This window comes from Thamnophis sirtalis, unplaced genomic scaffold, assembly GCF_051295495.1.
Source record: "Thamnophis sirtalis isolate CommonGarterSnake01/CBP01778 unplaced genomic scaffold, rThaSir2_p1.2 scaffold_2, whole genome shotgun sequence".
NCBI lineage: Eukaryota > Metazoa > Chordata > Lepidosauria > Squamata > Natricidae > Thamnophis > Thamnophis sirtalis.
The window spans coordinates 166,945,266-166,967,946 of NW_028261382.1; the positions used below are offsets into that span (position 1 = coordinate 166,945,266).

The 22,681-nt window shown below is 36.9% G+C and overlaps 1 protein-coding gene across 1 annotated transcript in view; it reads right to left on the minus strand.

Moving 5' to 3' along the window:
• Positions 1–531: 531 nt before the first annotated feature.
• E2F3 (E2F transcription factor 3) overlaps positions 532–22,681 on the minus strand; it is a 34,397-nt gene continuing 12,247 nt past the window's right edge. Inside the window, exons 2-7 of the mRNA XM_087707391.1 lie at positions 12,465–12,576; positions 11,556–11,775; positions 9,134–9,289; positions 8,398–8,512; positions 6,072–6,207; positions 532–2,870 (exon numbers count right to left, since the gene is read on the minus strand). Coding sequence (XP_087563517.1) covers positions 2,605–2,870; positions 6,072–6,207; positions 8,398–8,512; positions 9,134–9,289; positions 11,556–11,775; positions 12,465–12,576 — 1,005 coding nt within the window. The 3' untranslated portion in view covers positions 532–2,604. The remainder of the gene's footprint in view (positions 2,871–6,071; positions 6,208–8,397; positions 8,513–9,133; positions 9,290–11,555; positions 11,776–12,464; positions 12,577–22,681) is intronic.

The window sequence follows — 22,681 nt, forward strand, 5'->3', positions numbered from 1 at the left end:
TTTTGGAAACATTTTGGGACAACCCTGACCTAGATTGACTGAGGATCACCATAGGCATTAAGTCTCAGGGGAAGACTTGATTTTTAGGCAGTATTTATCACTGAGATGCTGGATTTATCTACAGTATCTGCATATGTTGAATGAGAGACAATAGAACAATCAAGAAGATTTCAGCCATTGTTTATAAACTGGTGGGGGTAAACTTCAAGCAGTCATTAAATGAATGGTTTGTTAAGTCAAGGACTACCTGCAATTGAATAGACTGAGTTTTGTGCTAGCTACGTCATTCTCATATTTGTGTTGTGTGAATGTAGGCAATAACAAAAGTTACAGAATTTATTATTGGTTCGTTCAGCGAATGGCAAAAGTTGCAGAAGAGCAAATCTTACTGTTGCCAACACCACGTGGAATGGGCAGTCAACTTCTATATGACTAGGATATGTTGCTCATCCCTTTGGGGGTAAATTGCATTTGAAGTAACTTGAAGCAGATGAAAACAATTACTCGGGGGGGAAAAACTAATGCAGTATGTACTGATATAAAGCTTTATTGATTACCATTTTAAAAGTCAGTTACATTTAATAAGGCAAAGTTCCACCTATAGAACAGGTTGCCTTTACAAATGAAAAATTATTTTTGCTTTTTTTTTTTTACATTATTTTACACATTTTAGAACTAACATACTAATCAAAGTATATTAAGGTTAGTATTTTGCTGATACACTGGGGGAAGTATGCAATTGTACAAAATGGCATTTTATTTTCTTCCTTTTCATTTTATTCTACCCAGAGATCCTCTTCATATAATAAAAGTATTCATGCGTACACAAACTCCTGTTTCTTCATATGACATACTTAAATACTACATTTTTTTTATTTACAGATTTAAGGTTTTATGGTTTTTTTTAAGAAATAACAAGCTAACTATAAAATACTCTGCAGGCTTTACAAATTCATTCCTATTGTACAAAACTGTTATATGACTATAGTTTAAGAACATACAACTTAAATAACCAATTAACTATGCACATGTTTGTATACATATAAAACACACTTAATACTGTTTAACAGTTCTCAATGTGTTGCCTTTTTTTACACAATTATTTTCCAAGGCTTAATCGTACAACTTTCATACTATTACTCAGCCATTTCATTTGTGAGTGTCTGTAGCAGCATTTCAATGGTACCAGAAAACCTGCACATATATTATTTAAAACAAACATTTTAGAAATGTTTTAAGCATCATGTAGAAAAAGTAATGTATACTGCTTAAACTATTCAACTAATTAACAAAGTGACAACATTTCATACAACTATGTTTACATGTATGAATTCTATCCATTTTCAGAAAGCACATTATGTCAGCAAAGAGCTATCAATCAAAATTCAGCAAGGACAATCTTGACAAGTATATTATTTACACTTTGGGTGAAATGTCAGCTTTGTAGCAACTTCCAAAATGGAAAGTGAAAGCAACTAACCTTCTCAAATAAACACAGAGTACTGAAAAAGTGAAGCTTGGCTTAAATAGTATTTCTTAGCAAAATAAAATAAAATAAAGCCCACAGTGCAATTCTAGTAGGCACTTAACACAGAGCCCCACTTCGTACCACAAACTTCACGTGCCAGTTCTATTGCACTTTGCAAACAGTGAAATTGAACTGGGCATCTTTGCTTTATATTATAACAAGGGACTTCCTCAGTACAAGATTTCTCTCTAGTGGGGGGGAAATGATCACCATCAGCCTTCTGAAGGTGATGTGGGTTGACAACTACATGCAGAAACTGATACGATGTGCATTTCACCAGCCAAATACAAAGATGGGCTGTATACTGTAAATCTAGCTCTTTGGAAAGACGACTATTCTACAGAGAGAGCTAGAAGCTAGAATCAATCCACACGGCCTACTCTCCCTTTCTAAAGCAGCTGATATGCACAACTTTTCATTTTTTTAAAAGGTTACTTAGAGGCTACCCAGATATATTGTATTGACTGGGGTCACCACCTCTATTTCACCTTGGATAGCAACATCTTTAAAGCCTATTTGTATTAAAAATTATTTGAGGCTTATTAATGTCCTCAGCGATAGGTGAATGCTCAGAAATGGAGCATAGATAAGTTTACATATTTCTAGATAACTTTGGAAGAAGTTTATTTCACATTTTTGTTTGTGCATTTCAAACATACTTCTCTGTAGTTACTCTTTGAAAAAGTTGAACAGACATGTTTTACAGAAGGCACAACTTGAAATCGTAAGGAAAAAAAATGCTATTTTTGGCTAAAACAGTTCTTTAGCCCTTTATGAAACGTATAGCCACAGTAAACCAGAGTAAAATAGAGTTAGCCATTTCCTCCAATTCTCTGTGCGTTCTATTATAATTACTAAATCAGTAGCTGCCTGAATTTGAGGTTAAGGTAACTCTGATAAGAAAGTCTGCCATTCTGCGTTTGTACTATTTTGTGAAGTATTTCCATATAAACATGAAATACTATACGTTCTAATCTTTGAAATGGAATAAGGGTTAGGAGATAAGAGGAGAGATAATGTGGAATGTCAGCAGGTATTCTGGTTTTTCACTTTTAAAAAGAAAATAGAAACAAAAATCAGCTGCATAAAAATCCATCCATCAAGGGAGGTACTTTTTCAAAGCCATAAGTATCAAAGAGGTCACTAATCCCTTCTTCTTCATCAAGCCCAAGCAGATAGTCCTCATGAAGTAAAGGTGGCAATAAGTTTACAAATGGGCCATCAAGACTTGAAGTAATTTGGTCCTCTGTCTGCTGCAAAAGATTAGTGGTAGAAACTAACGGGGAGATGGCCGTGGCATTTTCTGAACAGTCAGGACCTCCTGAGTTATCAGAGTTCAGATCTGTTATAAGTAAGAGAACAAAATATCAAAACTTGCATGCCGAAACATTTCACAACTTTATTACATATAAATGCTGTGTCTTCCACCCAGCTTATTGTAAAGTTAACTATGCTACTACAGGTATAGAAAGAGAAAGTAGCCCAACACCTTCCACCTCAGGAACTGCTTAAGTCCAGAGGACTTTGTGACATAAACAGGATTTACACAATTAAAAGACAATGCTAATTACAAAGTTGGTTTCTGTGGAATCATCTCTTCCGTTCTGTACAGTCCTGCTTAAGAAAGCCACTGTGGCTCTTTAATTCCTTAGCCATGAACAGCCATGACTACCAGACAGGGACTTCAAAAAGTCAGAAAAATCACTAGATAGCAGGAAAAGGATAAATTGTACTTCTCTAGCAGCCACTTGGAGTTTGGACCCTTATCTGACAACCCCAACCAATATGTATATTTTATAGGTGTAAACTGTAAACCAAACTGAAATTCAAACACCTTTGCTTCCTTCTATATATTAAAGTGCACACAGTATATATGTGCCACATATACAAGGAAACATATTCTTTATCAGAAATGTTATATGCAACTTTCTTAATCACTAAGAGAGACACCAAATTTCTGAAACTTGGGAGAAAATATTCACTGATATAAGAATCATACTGATTTAACTTTGTTAAAGTTCTACAGGTGAAACTCGAAAAATTAGAATATCGCGCAAAAGTTCATTTATTTCAGTAATGCAACTTAGAAAGTGAAACTAATATATGAGATAAGACTCATTACATGTAAAGCAAGATAGTTCAAGCCGTGATTTGTCATAATTGTGATGATTGTGGCTTACAGCTCATGAAAACCCCAAATCCACCATCTCTGAAAATTAGAATATTACATGCCATCAATAAAACAAGGATTGTACATAGAACAATATCGGGCCTCTGAAAAGTATAAGCATACATATGTACTCAGTTCTTGGTTTGGGCCCCTTTTGCAGCAATTACTGCCTCAATGCGGCGTGGCATGGAAGCTATCAGCCTGTGGCACTGCTGAGGTGTTATGGAAGACCAGGATGCTTCAATAGCGGCCTTCAGCTCTTCTGCATTGTTTGGTCTCATGTCTCTCATCTTTCTCGTGGCAATGCCCCATAGATTCTCTATGGGGTTCAGGTCAGGCGAGTTTGCTGGCCAATCAAGCAGAGTAATCCAACAGTCATTGAACCAGGTTTTGGTGCTTTTGGCAGTGTGGGCAGCTGGAAAATGAAGTCAGCATCCCCATAAAGCTCATCTGCAGAAGGAAACAGTGCACCAAAATGTCCTGGTAGATGGCTGTGTTAATCCTGGTCTTAATGAAGCACAGTGGTCCAAAGTCCTGTTGCTCAGTGGTCCAAAGTCCTCTTTTCTGATGAGAGCAACTTTTGCATCTCATTTGGAAACCAAAGACCCAGAGTATGGAGGAAGAATGGAGAGGCCAATCAAGCACAGTAATCCCGTGGTCATTAAACCAGTTTTTGGTGCTTTTGGCAAAAGTTGCTCTCATCAGAAAAGAGGACTTTGGACCAAGGAGCAACAGGACTTTGGACCACTGTGCTTCATTAAGACCAGGGTCAACGCAGCCGTCTACCAGGAGATTTCATGAGCTGTACGCCATAATCATCACAATTATGACAAATCACGGCTTGAACTATCTTGCTTTGCATGTAATGAGTCTATCTCATATATTAGTTTCACCTTTTAAGTTGCATTACTGAAATAAACGAACTTTTGCACAATATTCTAATTTTTTGAGTTTCACCTGTATTTAAAATTTGCAAGTATTTATAAAACTTCAGGATAAATATCAATCACAAAATCTCAATCTTCCAGCTGTCCTCCTTCTGGACTTGAGGTTAAAAGAGAAAAACTAGAAAGGGTCTAGCTGAATGAGAAAGAAACTTCGTCTTTTAGTGTGTGCTTTGCCAACATGAAGCAAACCACCAAATTTAGTTTGCCTTCCCTCTTTGGGGGAAAATCAGGGTATTTAAGGGTCTATTGAAAGAAATGAAGATATACTGGCCACTGGATAGCAATAGCACTTAAGACATATACCGCTTCACAGTGCTTTCCAGCCCTCTCTAAGCAGTTTACAGAGTCAGGACATTGTCCCCAACAATCTGGGCCCTTATTTTACCCACCTCGGAAGGATGGAAGGCTGAATCAACCTTGAGCTGGTAAGAATCGAACTGCTGAACTGCTGGCAGTCAACAGAATTAGTCTGCAATGCTGTACTCTAGCCACTACAACTCTTTGAAATACCCTCAAATACAATTAATTTTCCACAAGGAAAACCTTCTGTTTAATTCATTTAATACTAAAAGCATTCAGTAAATCCTAGCAGAATCTAATGGAAAGGAGGCTTTAGGCCTTTCACCCTCACTCACATATTATCCGCCCACAGTCATTTACATAGCATATCCATCTGGGGAACAAAGGTTTCAGGAAAAGAAATGTCAAGGTTGGCTTTTGAAGAAGCTGTGCCTGCAATGCATTGCGAGAAGTGCAGTGTGTGCCATAACCCTGATCCTTTTCCTTCAGTTGTTGTCCAAAGGTAGCTCCTAGGCTGTAGGAGAAAGTGATAGATGCTTCCTCCTGCTTTCTGGCCTCCCCAGATAAGCTCTACTGCTTTGGCCAGAGGGTAGAGACTTTCTAAGTGGGTGGATGCTTTAAGACAAACATATTCGATATAGAAAAATGCTGCCTCCTGTGATAAAATAGAAACTATTTTTAAATGTGACAATTCAACTTAATACATTTCCATGGCACAGATTAATTTTTAGGTATTGCCAAAATGAAATTATTTATCTGTTAAGCAGAAAACCTTAATTCACTCACTCTTTATTTAGTAGTTACTCAGTTATTGATTTGATTTGCAAATATGATCATAAAAAAATCATTTCCCAACCAATGCACGCATTTATGACTAAATTGTGTTATGTCTGACATTGCATGCAGAGTGGGAGTAACACTGGTATTGTTGCAAACTAGGAATTGTTATAAACGTCGTCATAAACACGAGTAAAATAGTAAAACATAATCTGTACTCAAGAATAATGCATTAGGGAAAACAGTTCTTTTGTTTACTTTAAAGACTAGCATTTAAAATGTTGTACAAAAGTTTATACTTTGACTTTAAGCTCTGCATATATTTGGTTATCGCCTGTGTTCAGATTACCTTTGGAAATGTTTCTTGAGATATTTCCATTGTGATCCTGATCCTGAGTTTTTATTCGAGTGGAGTAGTCGGTTTCTTCTGGACACAAGTACACCTCGATAGGTCCTTGAGTACTACATAAGTGTATCAGCTTATTCTACAACAAGAAAGAATTTCAGTTTTCTGCATCCCTTTTGCCAGTACTGCAAATAACTAGTGGAACATTTTTCATTCTTAACCTGTTGATCTGCCAAAAAAAAAAAAAGCCCAATGCAGGCTGAAAGTTTGCAAAATGATAATAACTGGTCTAGCAGAAGATATGAATTGGGATGGAACAAGGTTGCATTCATGTGCCTTGTTGGGCCAATGAGGCAACCCTGTCTTTTTTAAAACAAGGTCTTGTCATGTTCCCTGTCTAAGTTCTTGGCCAAATCACCTTCATAGAAAGTATGCTTTCATGGGTTTCTTTTCCGAGGTTTATTGAAAAAAAGGTACCATAGGTTATAGAAATTCAAACTATGGGGTTGCCCTCCCCTGACCTTCAATTTAGCGTATCTAAATTGGCATTTCCTAAAGTGGAGATTTTGTCAGTCTCTTACTTATGGTACTGAGAAAGCCATTCTCTTGACTAATAAGGAGGGACAATCCGGTGAATAAAAAATAGGAAACTTTCTCCATTTCTTAACCGATCAATCCAAGGCCTTACATTCTCTTACAACTCTTGCAATTGCTGGAAAAGATTTCTGTCCATGTGTTCCATGTGCATATAGCACATCTTCTTCCAAATAATACAAGAGTTAAAGAAAACAGCATGGCTGCTTTATTCTTAGAAGTGAGGGGACCTTAACGCTTTTTGAAATAAAGGAGATGCTTCTTGTTAAAGCTGCCCTTAAAGATTTGCACAGCCCAACTAATACTAAGCTTGGATGACTTAGCTATTCTGATTGAGAAGATGCTCTGAACACAGCATGAGGGCTCAAAATGTGTGGGCCCAGATTCTCATGTCAGAGGCAGCCATTTAGTGAATGGAACCGATGATGGAAAGGCTGAGAGAAGAAAAAGCAATTGCTTCAAAAAGGCAGGAGATGCAGAATTTAAATGTTTGGGTGGACATACAGGTATAAAATAGGTTTCCAATGTGCTCTTTGAATGTCTGGTTTCCTAATAAAAATACTTTTCTAACCTTCTCATGTTTGCTCCGGAATGTGGAACTGAGGGGGAATGTTCTTGCTATATCTAGCTGCACAGCATGCATCTGACTTCTAAATACAATAGTTCCATCTCAGAGAATTTATAATTTACTGCATGTTGCGGGAGGGCAGAAAGAGAGAGAGAGAGAGATAAATGAGCAGCAGAGACTGCCAAAGAAAAAGTCAAATGGCAGTGGCGCTGCTAGCAATGAAAGGCATAGCTGTTTAACATGGATCACATGTGGCATAGATGTTATAGAGCTGGTCTTGGACTAGAGAGATCCAGCTTAAAATCCGCCTCAGCCAGAAAGCTCAGCTGGTAAACTTGGGCTCTGTATCATCGCTCAGACCCCACTCCCCCTTCAAAGGATAGTTAAGGAGAAAGGAAAGAACATTAGTAACTGTGATTTGATGCAGAGTCAGTAAGGCATCCTAAGAAGGTAAGTCGGAATATAAAGAAACTTGATACTAGCTATAGAAAGAAGCCTAATTCCAGCTGTTTGAAAAGTAAAAATAATACAATGGGATAGTTGTAGATCAGCATTGTTATGGGATGGAATATGTAAAATGGAACTTAACATAAGAAGAGATTCCCATAGGTTGACAGGATCTAGAAAACTGGCTGATTTACCTTTTCAGTGCATGGCTTCTAAAAAAGCAAAACTGAACATTCATTCCAGAAGAAAACAACTGCAAGGCTACTTTTATCTTGCTGCCAAGAAAGCACCATGGAGGCCTCCACGCAATCCCCAGGAATGGAGTTCAAGTAGAGAGAAACTATTATTTAAAGTTAATTGAAAGACTATGAGTTCTATCTTTCATTTAGGCAATTGGGTATATCTAGTTTTGGTAGGTCAATCATTCTCTCAGCCCAAGCCACCTCACTGGACTGTTATTGTGGGGGAAGCAGGAGAGAGCAGCATTAGATGTGTGTATGCTGCCTTGAGTTGAACAAAAATGAGGGGAGATAAAAATCAATAAAAATCAATCAATCAATAAGCAAAAATATAACAGAAAAAACGACTGTAAACAAAGTTACATAAAGGTTTTTGTCACCCATAAAAACTTGTTTCATTAAATCACTCCTACAAATAAACGTTAGTTTTAAAACGTAGAAAAGAAAAATGACTGTGCTATGTAATAAAATAAGTTTTTACCTTTTCGGGGTCAAGCATTTCAAGTTTTGTTTCTGGAGGAGCTTTGACAAGTATGACAGTTTGGTCTTTAAGGCTCCTAATTTCTTGAATATCTTCATACCTAACATACGCTAATGTAATCAGTGTTAAAGAATTGCTGAGCAGCTGTTGAGAACTAGCAAACTAAAGTAGATATTTTAGTAGGCATTTTTATATTGTCTCCCCATTAACCTACCTTCATTAATTTGGGAAACTATTTTTTTTATTTTTTTAAAAAAGATCATGAATGTGTAATGTAGAGATTATAGTGAAGAGTGAACAAATTACAATCTAGATATTACATACTAGAATCTCATTGCCAGGCTGAGTCACAAAAATGCAGGAGTGGTCCCTGGATTTGGGACAACTTGAGAAGAGTCTTGGGCTCAAAGTCAGCCCAAGACTCTCTATTGATAGTCTTTTGAAAGACATTTTTGCTGATATTTTGCAATATTAAAATAAGGGCCCATGTGTGCTATTGATCACTACTTAAGCACATCCATGAAATATGCCAAATACCAGCCCTATAGCATAGGCCAGTATTTTTCTATTTAGACAATTTTAAGAAAGCACGATGGCTGAGGAATTCCGGAAGTTGAAGTCCACACATTGGAAGGTTGAAAAACACTGGCCTTAACCAAAAAAAAGGAAAAAAAAAACGAAGAGCACGAAGTATATTTATTAAAGGAGTGTATCTTCATTCACTATAAAAGGATATTTCCGATCTTCAGAATCCTTTAGCAGCTTGAGGTCATGAGAGCAGCTTTGGATTAACTCATCCAGCTTCTTTTCTTCCTGGCTGAGTTCTGCTACCTCTTTTGACAAGCCTTGACAGTGTGCCAACATGCCCCCGAAATCAGACAGACTGCAGCCCCTTCAAAACAAATGAGCAAACAGTTCGTGGAACACATGGCAGAGTTCCAATCTGAGGAAAGGTGTGTCTCATTCCAGCTGATTCTTATTTTGGAATAACTAATTCATTAATACGAAGAGCAAAAGAAGAACACATGGAGTTGCACAGCATTTTTTGAAAATGAAATAAAAGGCCAATAAAATATATCTTTATTAGCAACAAGGACGTTATTAAAGACAAAAGAATCGATACAATATTTATATTTTATCACTGTAAAATTTATCTCACCCCAATGAGATTGGCCTATCCCACCTGCTCTGGCAGAAGAGCCATACTGCCGATTTCCCCATCCAAGAAATTGCAGCTGCAGGATAAGACGCTTTTCTGCCATGAATCCTGCCCCCTGGAATGCCCCTCTGGATGAAATCTTCCCCCAATCCTATTGGCCTTTCAAAAGGGCCTGAAAATCTGGCTCTTCCACCTGTCTTGAGCCCCTGATGGAACCATCTCATTCTGGAGGTGACTACGGTAGATTAAAAGATTTACATATTTCTCTATTTACATATTTCTCATTGTTATCCAGTTTGCTGTTAATTTTAACTTTTTATGCCCAATGTTTTAGATATTTTAACTTTCTAATTGTTCTATACTGTTATTTTATGTCACTGTAAACTGCCCAAAGTTGCTCAATAGTGCGATGGGTGGCATATAAATTTAATCAATATATACAAACCAGCAAAGAGTTACAGCTGGCTTGGTCTAGTGGTGGTTAAGGCACCAGTATAGAACCCGTGTGAGTTCCAGTCCAAACTTAGGCAATGTAAATCAGCTCTGCGAATTTGGGCCAATCACTCTCTCTGAGCCCAACACATCTCACAAGGTGGTTGTGGGGAAAATAGGAGGAGAAAAAGTATTAGGTACCTTTGTTTCCTTGAGTTATTTATACGAATGATAAAGGGAGAAAATAAATAAATAATACAATGGCTGGATTCATAAATTGTATCCAATCCAAATCAAGAAGACAGAATGGGGGAGGACAGTACTTAAATCATCTAAAGCCATTAACCATGATTTACAAAGCATGAAGCTAGTATGAAAGCCAGTCTGGTTCAGTGGTTAAGGTGCTGGTGAAGAAACCAGGAGACTGTGAATTCTAGGCTTTCCTTAGTTATGGAAGCTGACTGGGTGACCTTGAGCCAGGCACCCTCTCTTAGCCCAACTCTCCTCAAAAGGCTGATGTTGTGGGGAAAATAGAAGGCAAAAGTGCTAGGCACAGTATATTCACTATCTTGAATTACATATATAAATGGTGGGATTAAATCAGAGGTGGTGTTCAGCAGGTTCTGACCACTTCTGGAGAACTGGTAGCAGAAATTTTGAGTAGTTTGGAGAACCAGTAAATACCACCTCTGACTGGCCCTGCCCCCATCTATTCTCTACTTCCCAAGTCCCAGCTGATTGGGAGGAAATGGGGATTTTACAGTATCCTTCCCTTGCCACGCCCACCATGCCATGCCACGAACCCAGAATCCCACCACTGTATTAAATATCTAATATCTAATAATATAGTTCACATGTAACACTAAGTTATAAACAAAGAGGCACATTATGGCTCAGTAGGGTATCCAATCCTGGCCCATGTATTAAGAGCAGGAACTATGAAGTAAATTTTGTGTTACATGCAATGTATTCAGCACAGGAACAACCTTGTGGGAATAATGTTAAATTGCTGGGGGGTGGGGGGGTGCTAAACATCTGAAGGGCCACAGCAGAGCCCCCCCCCCAATAGCAGAAAAATATGTAATAGTCTGTATACATGAAGAGGTTTCTTTCAATATGCCATTCCTAATCACAGAAGAGTTTAGTGCCATAAACTATAATGCGTAACAACACTTACAGAAAAGACTGTCCTGTCTTATATTTCTGCAACTTTGAATAAACCATCAACATATACATGAAACATTTCAGGCACATTATTAAGTTTCTTAGTCTAGCACTCTGAGGAGCATGGAACACCTTACAAAGCTTGTTAAGTATAATAGATTGTGGTTCTCAAATTATGTGTGTCTGTGGAAACTGTCACCTTCTCCATCCAATATGTTGGAATACCCTATAAAATGATTGGTGAGTTTAGTTTATCTCTTCCTTCTTAAAAACAACTTCCTGAATAATTTAAAATTAAGCTAAATATAGTTTTACCCTCATAATTACAAAGTTGAAAAGTAGTGTCAACTTTTTCTAGAATGCAAGAAAAATGCAAGAAAAATGCAAGAAATGTGATACGTACATCCACTGAATGTTGTTCTTGGATTTTTTCTTAATGAGATGAATGCCTTCCAGAACATTGGTAATATCATAAATCCTCCTTTTTTGTACCTTAAGTACCTCTGCTGCTTTGTTCAAGTCTACCACACCATCAGGAGACTGGCTTAATAATTGAATAAACTTCTTTGTGAGAAGGCCAAGTGATGTATCATACCGTGTCTTTTCTGAAGGAGATTTGGGAGCTGGAAATAAAAAGCATTTAATGCCAATTCAGAAATCTGGTATACCATTTTGTTACAAAAAATTTTAAGGTACCTTATGAGTTGTATTAAAGAACGCTTTAGATAGTTTCACTTCAGCACTTTGCAGGTAGTCCTCGACTTATGACCATAATTGAACCCAAAATTTCTGTTGCTAAGCAAGACAACTGTTAAGTGAATTTTGCTCCATTTCGCAACCTTTCTTGCCACAGTAGTTAAGTAAATCACCGCAGTTGTTAAGTTAGTAATATCGCTGTTAAGTGAATCCGGCTTCCCCTTTGACTTTGCTTGTCAGAAGGTTGTAAAAGATGATCACATGACCCTGGGACACTGCAACCGTCATAAATATGAGCCAGTGGCCAATCATCCAAATTTTCATCATGTGACCATGGAGATGCTGCAACGGCCGTTCAGTGTGACAAAGAGTTGTGAGTACTTTTTTCAGAACCATTGTAATTTTGAATGGTAACTAAACGAATGGTTGTAAGTCAAGGATTACCTGTAATTAGTTTGGCTAATTTTCATGGCTAAAACCTCAGGGTCTGTTAGGGCTTTGATCCTGACTCTGCAAGCATTAATTAACTACTTTTCATTCACAAGGTTTAATTTACCCAGGAAGAACATGTAAGAGACTACATGCATTCCATATAACTATGCACAGGTTTTCTTACTTTTTGGACTCTCTGGACTTCTTGTTGCAGCTCTGCCTTTCCCCTTCGGAGTTCTCAATCCCTCAGGTAGAAATTGCTGTCCAGGTTCTTCTAGTTCCAATCTTCGTTTTGCCTGTCAAAGAAGTAGAATTCAACAGCATCAGACAAATCCAAACTCAGTTTTGCATCGTTTAAAAACTAATATCCCACTTGCAGAGGATTCTGAGCACTTCAAGGCAGCATGAGCACTGGGGATTATGGAAGTTGTAGTCTAAATCAATTGTGATAAATCTATCTATCTATCTATCTATCTGTCTGTCTGTCTGTCTGCCTGCCTGCCTGCCTGCCTGCCTGCCTGCCTGCCTGCCTGCCTGCCTGCCTGCCTGCCTGCCTGCCTGCCTGCCTGCCTACCTACCTACCTATGGAGCAGTAATTTACATAGATAAAGGTTGGAAAATGCTAAATTAAGGGATGCAACAGACAGCTTGAAACAATGTAAAACCTTTCTCCCATAGAATTACCATTAACTTTATAAACTTACATGTATTTTTCATAGTAGCCAAGATGAAAGATATCATTGCTTATTCTTTGGGGTACTGAATAGGAAATCATAATTTAAAAATGCCTTCTAGTCTTATTGTGTTTTTTAGAAGCCTATTCCTTGTTTCCTATCTGGACTTTTAACAAAGGTGTATAGATACAAAAACTCTATCATAGTATTGCTACTACACTTTCAAACAGGGTTACTTAATAAAAATTTGAATAGAGTAATATGTTTTTTTATAAATGCTCAAGTTGCTTCTGCTGAATTCGGTGTTCATTTTTTATTTCCTGATATCTCCATATGGTTTTCTCTGTTGTGAGATAGTAGGCTTTAATGTGACAGTTATAGATAAAGTTCTGTGGGCGCTGGATATAACCACCAATACTAGCATTAATTCCAAATCTTAAAGAAGTGGTTTCTTTTTAAGCACCATACTTAAATTCAAAAAGAATATCTATGTATATCATAAACATAATAGAAGTCTTATTGCAATCATTACTCAATACAACATCCAGATTTACAAGTAAAATTATAAAATTATAAACTCCAAGTGAGAAAAGAAAAAAAGTTCTCCTAAAATGACTGTAGATAAAGATATATGTTGTTATTCATTTATTCAATTTTATGGCTGCACATATCAAATACACGACTCTGGGCAGGTAAAAATTAATAAAAACACGTTAAGAAACAACATATTAAGAAAAAAGGAAGTTTAGAAGCTAAAATATTTATGTGATTTAGGAACCCCAAATTATGTAAACCAATCAGATAAAATACCATATCTATAAAATGCTTTTGAAAAATTACTGTACCCCAAAAATGCCTCAAAAAGTACTATAATATTTTAATATATCTGTATTTTAACATACCATATTAATATTTAAAGTGCTAGAATATTTAGGCTAAATTTTACTAAAACAGTTATCAAATTCTTTATTAAGAAAACAAGTCATTGCCACAATGAAAAAGCTTTCATCACAATGCTAATCAACTTCCATGAGATCTGTAATATAATAAAAATCTTAAAATATTTATCCAGATAAAGTTAAAAGATCTTCAAATTCAGCATGCTCTTAGGTAGAATGTTGGTACTTGCCAGGTAATTGTTCAAATAGTATTTTACATGATTACCAATGTGGAGAATTTGATTATTATTCTTTTGCATCAAAGGGGCAAGCAAAGCTCTATTTGTAACAAAAATACCATTGGCAGCACAAAAGAAGATGGGCAAGAATTTCTATGTTCCAAAGCCACACGGACAGGGTCTTTCTTGTCCTCAGAAGGATCTTCTGAGATATTCCTTCAGGGATTGCTGATGGGAAATCATCAAAATGAATACTCTTCTACCCTGTTTCCCCGGATAATAAGTCCAATCGGGCTTTTGAGCACATGCGCTTTAATAAGCCCTCCCGCCCAAAATAAGTCCTCCCCTAAAATATTTAAATGCATGTGCAGCCGGTCCCTGCCATTTCTTGAGGGGAAGGGGGAACATGCCCACACACCACATATGTACCTGCCATCCATGAGGAATGGTCTCACGGAGGCCGCTCCCACAAACTCTATCTACCACGCCCCTTCTCTTAGTGACGGCTGCAAAAAGACTAAGACTAAGACTAAGAGCTCCCCGTTGAGATTCGTACCCTCACCACCATCCAGACCTTCCGCACAGCCCTCAAGACCTGGCTCTCCCAGCAGGCCTGGGGATAGGTTTCCAATTTACCCGCCCGAGTGCTGACTGTTGAATGCATGTTGTGGTTTACCATTTTATTTTGTTCACTATTGTTTGTCTCTTGGTTGCACCCCCTCCCCTTGTGATTGTAAGCCGCCCTGAGTCCCCTCAGGGAGAAGGGCGGCCTATAAATCTCAATAAAATGTGAAAATGTGAAATGTGAAAAAGAACGGCAGGCCCACCAACGCTAGGGATGGCAAGAGTATGCCAGAAACAGAACTTCTGGCCCTCTCTGGATCAGCTGATCCACGAGCCGAGGTTAAGGGGCCTCCTGCACCTCAAAAATAATAAGACCTCCCCAAAAATAAGGCCAAGCACTTATTTGGGGGGGGTCAAAAGAAAATAAGACCCTGTCTTATTTTCAGGTATACTTTGAGAAAGTATGAGATACTGGGTTGCTTGAAGGATAAACCCAAAGTAAGACTTGCAAAACCTCTGCTTTGAACTTTTTGCCTGTTCATATTGGTTACTTAGTCTTAATTCAGAGTCTTTGTGTTGTTCTATTTTATTCTCAAGAGCATTGCTGGTGGTGGTGGTGGGGATTATAATGGCTACCCTGCTTCTATGCATCTTCTGCGAGGCATAAAACATTGGGAGCTTTCCAACTTCTATTTGTCTGAAAGATCATTCCAGTGTAATTAAAACAAGCCAAACTGATCAAATTTCTGTCCATTGACAATGAAGGCATAATCATCTTGCGTAAACTTTACATTGTGCTACCTAGACCAGAACAACCATGTTACAACAAGACAATTCTGATAGAGCAGGCTCAATCCTACCTACTCAATTTTAGTACATTGTATTTTTCTGACTTCATAGACACATCAATGCAGTTTATTGGCAATAGCCAGAAGTTGTTTGCCACTGTCGTCTTCTGGGATGTTTTTCAACTTCCCAGTCTAGACTATAGCTCCGGGTTTCCCCGGAGATATTCTATCCAAGTACTAACCAAGCCCAATCCTATTTAGTTTATAAGTACAGACAAGATCAGCCACATATTGCAAACTTTTGAGATGTACACAGTAGATATAAATATATTATTGATATAAACATAATATTAATACGTATAATGTATTAAAGTTACATTGACTAGTCAGAAGACACTTGGTCTATACTAGGCCATATATTACTTAAAAAGGGTACACTAAAGATGTGACCAAGAGGATACCAAATATTGATGGCCAAAAATAAAACCATATGTTTAACAACAAGATATCCTAGATTTTGATTTATTATAAATGTATTATCTCAAAAATCTCCATGTGTCTTATAATAAAGACGCTGCACTTTTGCAAACATGTATACACAGAACACACACATGCACACAAAAAATTGGCACCAGAATTGCTAAATCAACATATTTCTAAGAAACACCCTATTAACTCAGCTATTTGCAGGAGCATTGCTTGATACATTACCAAAACTTTTATAGTTGCTGTTAGATCTCTGGCTGTCAAATGTTTTCTGGCAAGATAGAACTCCAATCTGGCTATTATGCTTTGTTTTAAAAATCAAACTAATTGTGTAAAACATGTAAAGGAAAGAATAATCCTGAATTTCTTTGCCTGGAATATTGTTCTTAGACATCTGGTTAAAACAAAGACAGATTATAGGCTTACAAGACTTATTGACTGACAAGCCACTGATAGGCTACATCAAACAATTGCTAGATGCAACATAAAAGGTCTATGAATATTCTAATGGATGACAAGTTTCAATGTCAAATATTCTGACCTAATCATATCCCTTAAAATTCCTTTTTGTAGTTATTTACAAATAATGGTGAAGCCTTGAGATTTTATTCAAGCATACTCAAGAAATGACATATGTTGCGAGAGTATTCTAACAGTACAGTAAAAGACAGCAAACTAAAAATGCTTCACTGAATCCTTTTCAGAGAGGCCCAATTCTACATCAAAAACAAAGACTGTTTAGAAATGGAAAACATACCAACAGTCATCTGGAAAACATGCAAGTTCAAACCCAGTTTCCCCACTAATCAACTTGTCAGTAAACATCTTTCCGGTCATACACCCACTGATACATTGGTTTAATTATTTCATAAGTAGGAAAATGTTTACTATTAGTGAATTTCAGATGACTTTACCCACAGACAATTCTAAATATGCTTATATGGCCAATTTGTTTTTGCCCAGGTCAGTGCATTACTATTATCCTTTAATTATAATAGAATTCTACCTCTTTCAAACAAAGTTACAATTTCTGCCTCTTCCAAGACTTCGAGCTTTTTTGTTAGTTTGCAGTTCAGGTGATATTTCAGGCTGGGAATGATGGAAAGCAATGGAAGAATTTCAGTTTTGGAATATAGTGTTTTCTATGTGCTTTTAAAATTCACAAAGTTTAACTTCAGAAGTGTTGTAGCCTGCTCTGAGAGAGAGGTGTATGCAGCTTTTATAATGACTCATCACTTTAAAAACACCACTGTCAGCTATGAACTGAAAATGCAAGCCCGTAATTACCACTGATAGCAGAAATCTAAGCAGCAACATCTGTAGTGGAAGATTTTACCTCTTGCAGCTCAAATATTCAACATTTGAAAATAACCATCCATCCCCACTGGGATGTCCTACATATACAATGACACTAAAAATCCCATACAATAAAATCAAATTTCCATACTGACTGGGATTCTGGGAATTTCAGCTCTTTCATATCATGTGACATCTGTTTAGGAAAGGAAGCAGAGTATTTTCACATAATATAGTTGTTATCATGAGAGATACTTATGCCTTCCACAATAGCCAATAAACATTTTCATTATAATTTTGTATTTAAAACATATGCAGACCAACGTTTCATGCAAACTGAATAAATATATGTTATGAAAATAAAATCTATGTTATACACAAGTCACATAAGGAATATTTTGCTAAACTGATTCAACTTTTTTCAGCCAAGAGCTTTATATACATATATAGGTTTCAGAATCACATGTTTTCAGCTAATACATATCAGCCAATTGTAAAACTTATGTGTGGATTTATTGTTCAGATATAAATTACAATGGTGTCTTTTTAAAAATGTTTCTTTATGAAAATGAAAGGCAACATCTTCCCCACCCTTTAACTGAAAGAGTTATATTTCAGTGGTTCACAAGCCTAAAATACTATAGTCAGTAATGTGAAAACAAAACCTAAAACCAAAATAACTAGTACAATTGCAGAATTTGTCTCTTAAATTTGAATTGGTGCATAAAAACACGCTAAGGATTTAAAGGCAAAAACCCAATTCTATTTTAAGCCTTCTAGTGTCGAGAAACGCTGAATGGCTGTTTTGTCAAAAGATTTTAGATTCCTGAAAATTAAGTACCACTTGAATTCATTTGCAACAGTAAAATATCACCACCCTTGTTCTTCCCAGTCCAAAGGGGCTTATGATATTCCAGTATCATCAATGTAGAGGAGCATGGGGGATTTGTACCATTATTTAGGAGTACGAAAATATGGGGCCATCATTGAACTGACATATAGATTAAAGAGTGAAAGGGAAAGAATTTTTTCTGAACAATTCAATATTGTGTCAGAGGACACCATGAGGCTTATACTTCACTCATAAAGTTGTGTTGACATATAACTTCAGTATTAGAAAAAGAAAGTGCAGTGTTATTATTGTAGTTATGATTGGTCACATAGTCAGATATATAGACTTGATTTGGTATTTTTGTTCAATCTATTGAGACCTATTATCATTATATTATACACAATGTGAAGTTACAGCTTTTAGGTGGTGTTGACCATGCCTCTCCTAATGTTTGCAAGTACACATTTTTGTCAATTATTAACTAGTTGCTGTCTTTTTAATGCAACACTTTAGTAAACTATCTAATCCGATGCAAGCTAATCAGATATTTAAGCCAAATTTCCAGGAAATGTCATTTTTAATAGCTTTCTCTCTAACCATTTCTGCTGTAATTAGTACTTACATTTGATTTTTGCTAAATTCATCTGCATTCTTCTATCCATCCAGTATTTTTATTATAGCATTTTTGACATGTCTATAGATCTATTTGAAACAGTATTGTATTCTTTTTGCTTGGTTTTCCATTTTCAGAATTTTATTGGCATCTATACTTTGGTTGAATTGCTGATTCAATTTCTGATTGAAACTATTGATTTTGAATAACTTGGATTAATCATGCCTCATAGTGTTTGATTTTCCCAGCTATTGCTGTTTTTTGTTGCTTTATGATTTCCAAAGCTTCAAAAAAATATGGTACTAAGTCAATTTTATTAAACTTGTCTTGATTCTTATATTCTTCAATTTTTGCTTTTCTATATAATATAAATTATTTGTATCTGATCTTAAGTTCTTTATCTTGCCCTTCAGTCTGATCTTCCACTTAAATATTTTGCTTTTAGTTTTCTAATTTCAATAGCGATTTCTTCAGTAACTGCCACTGCTGTATTCATATCCATCATGATAGGTGCTAGGTTTCTTTTGGGACACTACTTTCAACAATGGAAGTCTTACCTCGCTATAGATAATTCTGGATATGCCATAATCTTCCATTTTTTCCCCTTGTTAGTGGGTCAGTTCATAGGTTGTCTCAGTGTAGACTCTGACACAATCTGTTGTATTACTCCTTCTAAGTTATCATTTCTGTAATTCACATTAGCTCTTTCATTTTGAATGGTTGTTATCTGGCTCTTCATTTTCACAACTTTTCACATTCTCTTTCCGTTCCGCATCCTTTAATATTTTATTTCTATAATAAATATTCTTTTATCTGCTAAATTTTGTTCAATGGCATTTTAGTGTGGATAAATTCTTTTCCACAGTTCAAATATTCACTTTAAGTAGGCCATCTTAGTTGGTTCCAATTTATCATTGCCAAGTGATAATGGTGCAATTTTCAAACACAGTATACTTGGTCTGCAGTTGTTGTTCTTCCAGTAATCCTACAAGGCTAAGCCTTGGTTGCCTTGCCATAGCTCCCGAGTTCCATTCCCTCTTGTCAACAGATACCCTGGAATTATAACATCTGACGTAGCAATCCGCAATCTGGTACAGGATTCTTTTTCTGCTTTTAAAATCTATTAAATAGGTTGGCTCTTCTGCCAAGACCTGCCTGGATGAGTAACTTTTTTGATAGAATACAATACCTGCCATCGTAGATCTTGACTCTGTCAGAGCATCACAAGTGGGGATCCATGGAGGGGTTGTTTTATTGCTGCTTATATTATTGAGCCCAAATTTTTTGTTGTTAAGTGAGACATTTGTTAAGTACGTTTTGCCCCAATTTATGACCTTTCTTGCCATAGTTGTCAAGTGAGTCACTGCAGTTGTGAACTTAGCAATATGATTAAGTGAATCTGGGTTCCTCATTAACTTTCCTTGTCAGGTTGCAAAAGGGGCTCAAATGACCCTGGGACACTACAACCATCATAAATACATGCCGAGTACCTGAATTTTGATGTCGGTGAGGATGCCGATGGTTGTGTGAAAAATGGTCACATCCGTTTTTTCAGTATTGCTGTAACTTCGAATGGTCACCAAATGAATGGTTATAAGTGGAAGACTACCTGTACTGAGCCTTTCCTACAGATCAGGACTAGGTAGGTGTTAAAAGATATTGTTGCAGGATGTCTATTGTTGAGCTCCCTTTTCTGAATCCTGCCTGTTCTGTCTGTCCAATATTGGTGCTCATGGTTCAAATGTTTATCATATAATTTGCTAACATTCAGAAGACTCATAGACCTATAATTGCATAGCTCATTCTATTTCCCTTTTTATAAATATTATTGCCAACTCCATATTTTCTGATCAATGAATGTCAACAGAGATACTAGCCGAAGCCCCCTCTAGTTGCAAGTATTATTATTTCAGACAAAAAGCAATCAACAGCTACAGCTTTGCTCATCTTAAGCAATTGGTTTACTTCTTGCACAGAGGACACTAATTTTATTCCTGGCCCAGATTGATCTCATTCTCCTTTGTGTTACTACCAGAGTCCATGTAAAATACTCCCAGATTTAAAATGCCACTGGATTGACAGACTGGGAGTAGGAGGGGAGTGAATGGTCTACCTACTCTGGTAATTTGCCAGAAGTGAAAGAAATCTCTCTTCTTGACGCATTGAATTAATTTCTGCATGTCTCCTTATTGCGAGTTTTTCCTCTAGAAGGGACCGAGCGTTTAAGTTCAATAAGGAAAATATTGGCCCTCAGGAGATTGTTTAATCTTCCTACTTGCAGTCTGACATAACATTTAAGGAGCGGAGGTGGCGCAGTGGTTAGGGTGCAGTACTGCAGGCCACTTCAGCTGACTGTTATCTGCAGTTCAGCGGTTCAAATCTCACCGGCTCAAGGTTGACTCAGCCTTCCATCCTTCCGAGGTGGGTGAAATGAGGACCCAGACTGTGAGGGCAATTTGCTGACTCAATTTGCTAAACAAATCTGTAAACCGCTTAGAGAGGGCTGAAAGCTCTATGAAGCGGTATATAAGTCTAATTAATAAATAAATAAATTTTCAGCTGTGCACAATCCTGATGAAACTATTTTTTGTTCTTTACATTCCAATTTAAGTGAGACATTAGCTAAACCGTACACTGTAAATCTGAACATGTTTTGAGAGATTTGGCTGGCTAGTGTGCTCAAATTTCTAAGTTAACTCTTCCTGCCAGTTATTCTAAGACCATTTTAAAATTACTTTTGTTCCATCTATTCATACCTCTGCTGTTGTTTTGCAACTACGGGGTGTCGATTGCATCTGTTCTTACAGGTTCATGACATCAGAGGTGGCATCCAGCAGGTTCTGACCAGTTCTGGAGAACCAGTAGCGGAAATTTTAAGTAGTTCGGAGAATCGGTAAATATCACCTCTGACTGGCCCTGCCCCCATCTATTCTCTGCCTCCCAAGTCCCAGATGATTGGCAGGGAATGGAATGGGGAGGGGATGGAGATTTTACAGTATCCTTCCCCTTCCATGCCCAAGCCACATCATGCCCACCAAGTCATGCCCACAGAACAGGTAGCAAAAAAAAATTCAATCCCATAACTAGATGATATAATTAGTATTAGGGGAGTGATGATAGCTGTATAATTGAGAATTTACCTCTATCCACTATAAGGCATTTAGGAGATAACATGACAGATGGAAGGGTTGACTGCTGATCTTCTCCCTGCCACTCCCCCCAATTCTGCAGTGTGATCTCCATTTAGGGAGCCATTGAGTTTTATATTACATATTGACAATAACACACAATTACACACACACACACACACACACACACACACACACACACATATATACATACATACATACATACATACATACATACATACATACATACATACATACATTTAAGGCATCTTAGAGGTCAATGATGTATTTTATTCCATTTCCCTGTTGCCAGTATCAAATGGAGGCTTCATCACCAATATTTATGAGTGTGCCCTGACTTCATGTTCTTCTTGCCTCTCCCACCATGCTGTACCCTATGTGGAACAGCAAATTTATGTTAATATTGTCAATGCAATTCCATCAGCAGAACTGGGTTCAGTGGGATTGATTTTTGGCAACAGTACATATAATTTGTTTAGGATTTAAATCCCAATGGTATGTTCAGTATATTGAAGCAATGCAATCTAAAGGCATTCATATTCTTAGCAGTTCTTGTAATAACCAGTAAATTTTTCCTGAAACTTGGAAGAAATGTATGAGTAGAACAATAGCAAAAGTAATCTTACTGAACAAAAGCTGAACTGCAATTATGCTTATTGAGTAATAGTGACAAATTTCTGGGTATTCCTTTCAGTGATGTTCAATACTGTCAATAACCTAAAGAATGATTCTTTACATTCTTATTGGGCTTCTTCCATGGATTGTAAACAATTGAATAAATTTAAGTTATCCAAAATGGCTTCTGGAGAAAAACAGAAGCATTTTTGGTATTCTGGATACTTACCAACTTAAATAATTTTATTTCCTATGGACTTGCAATTT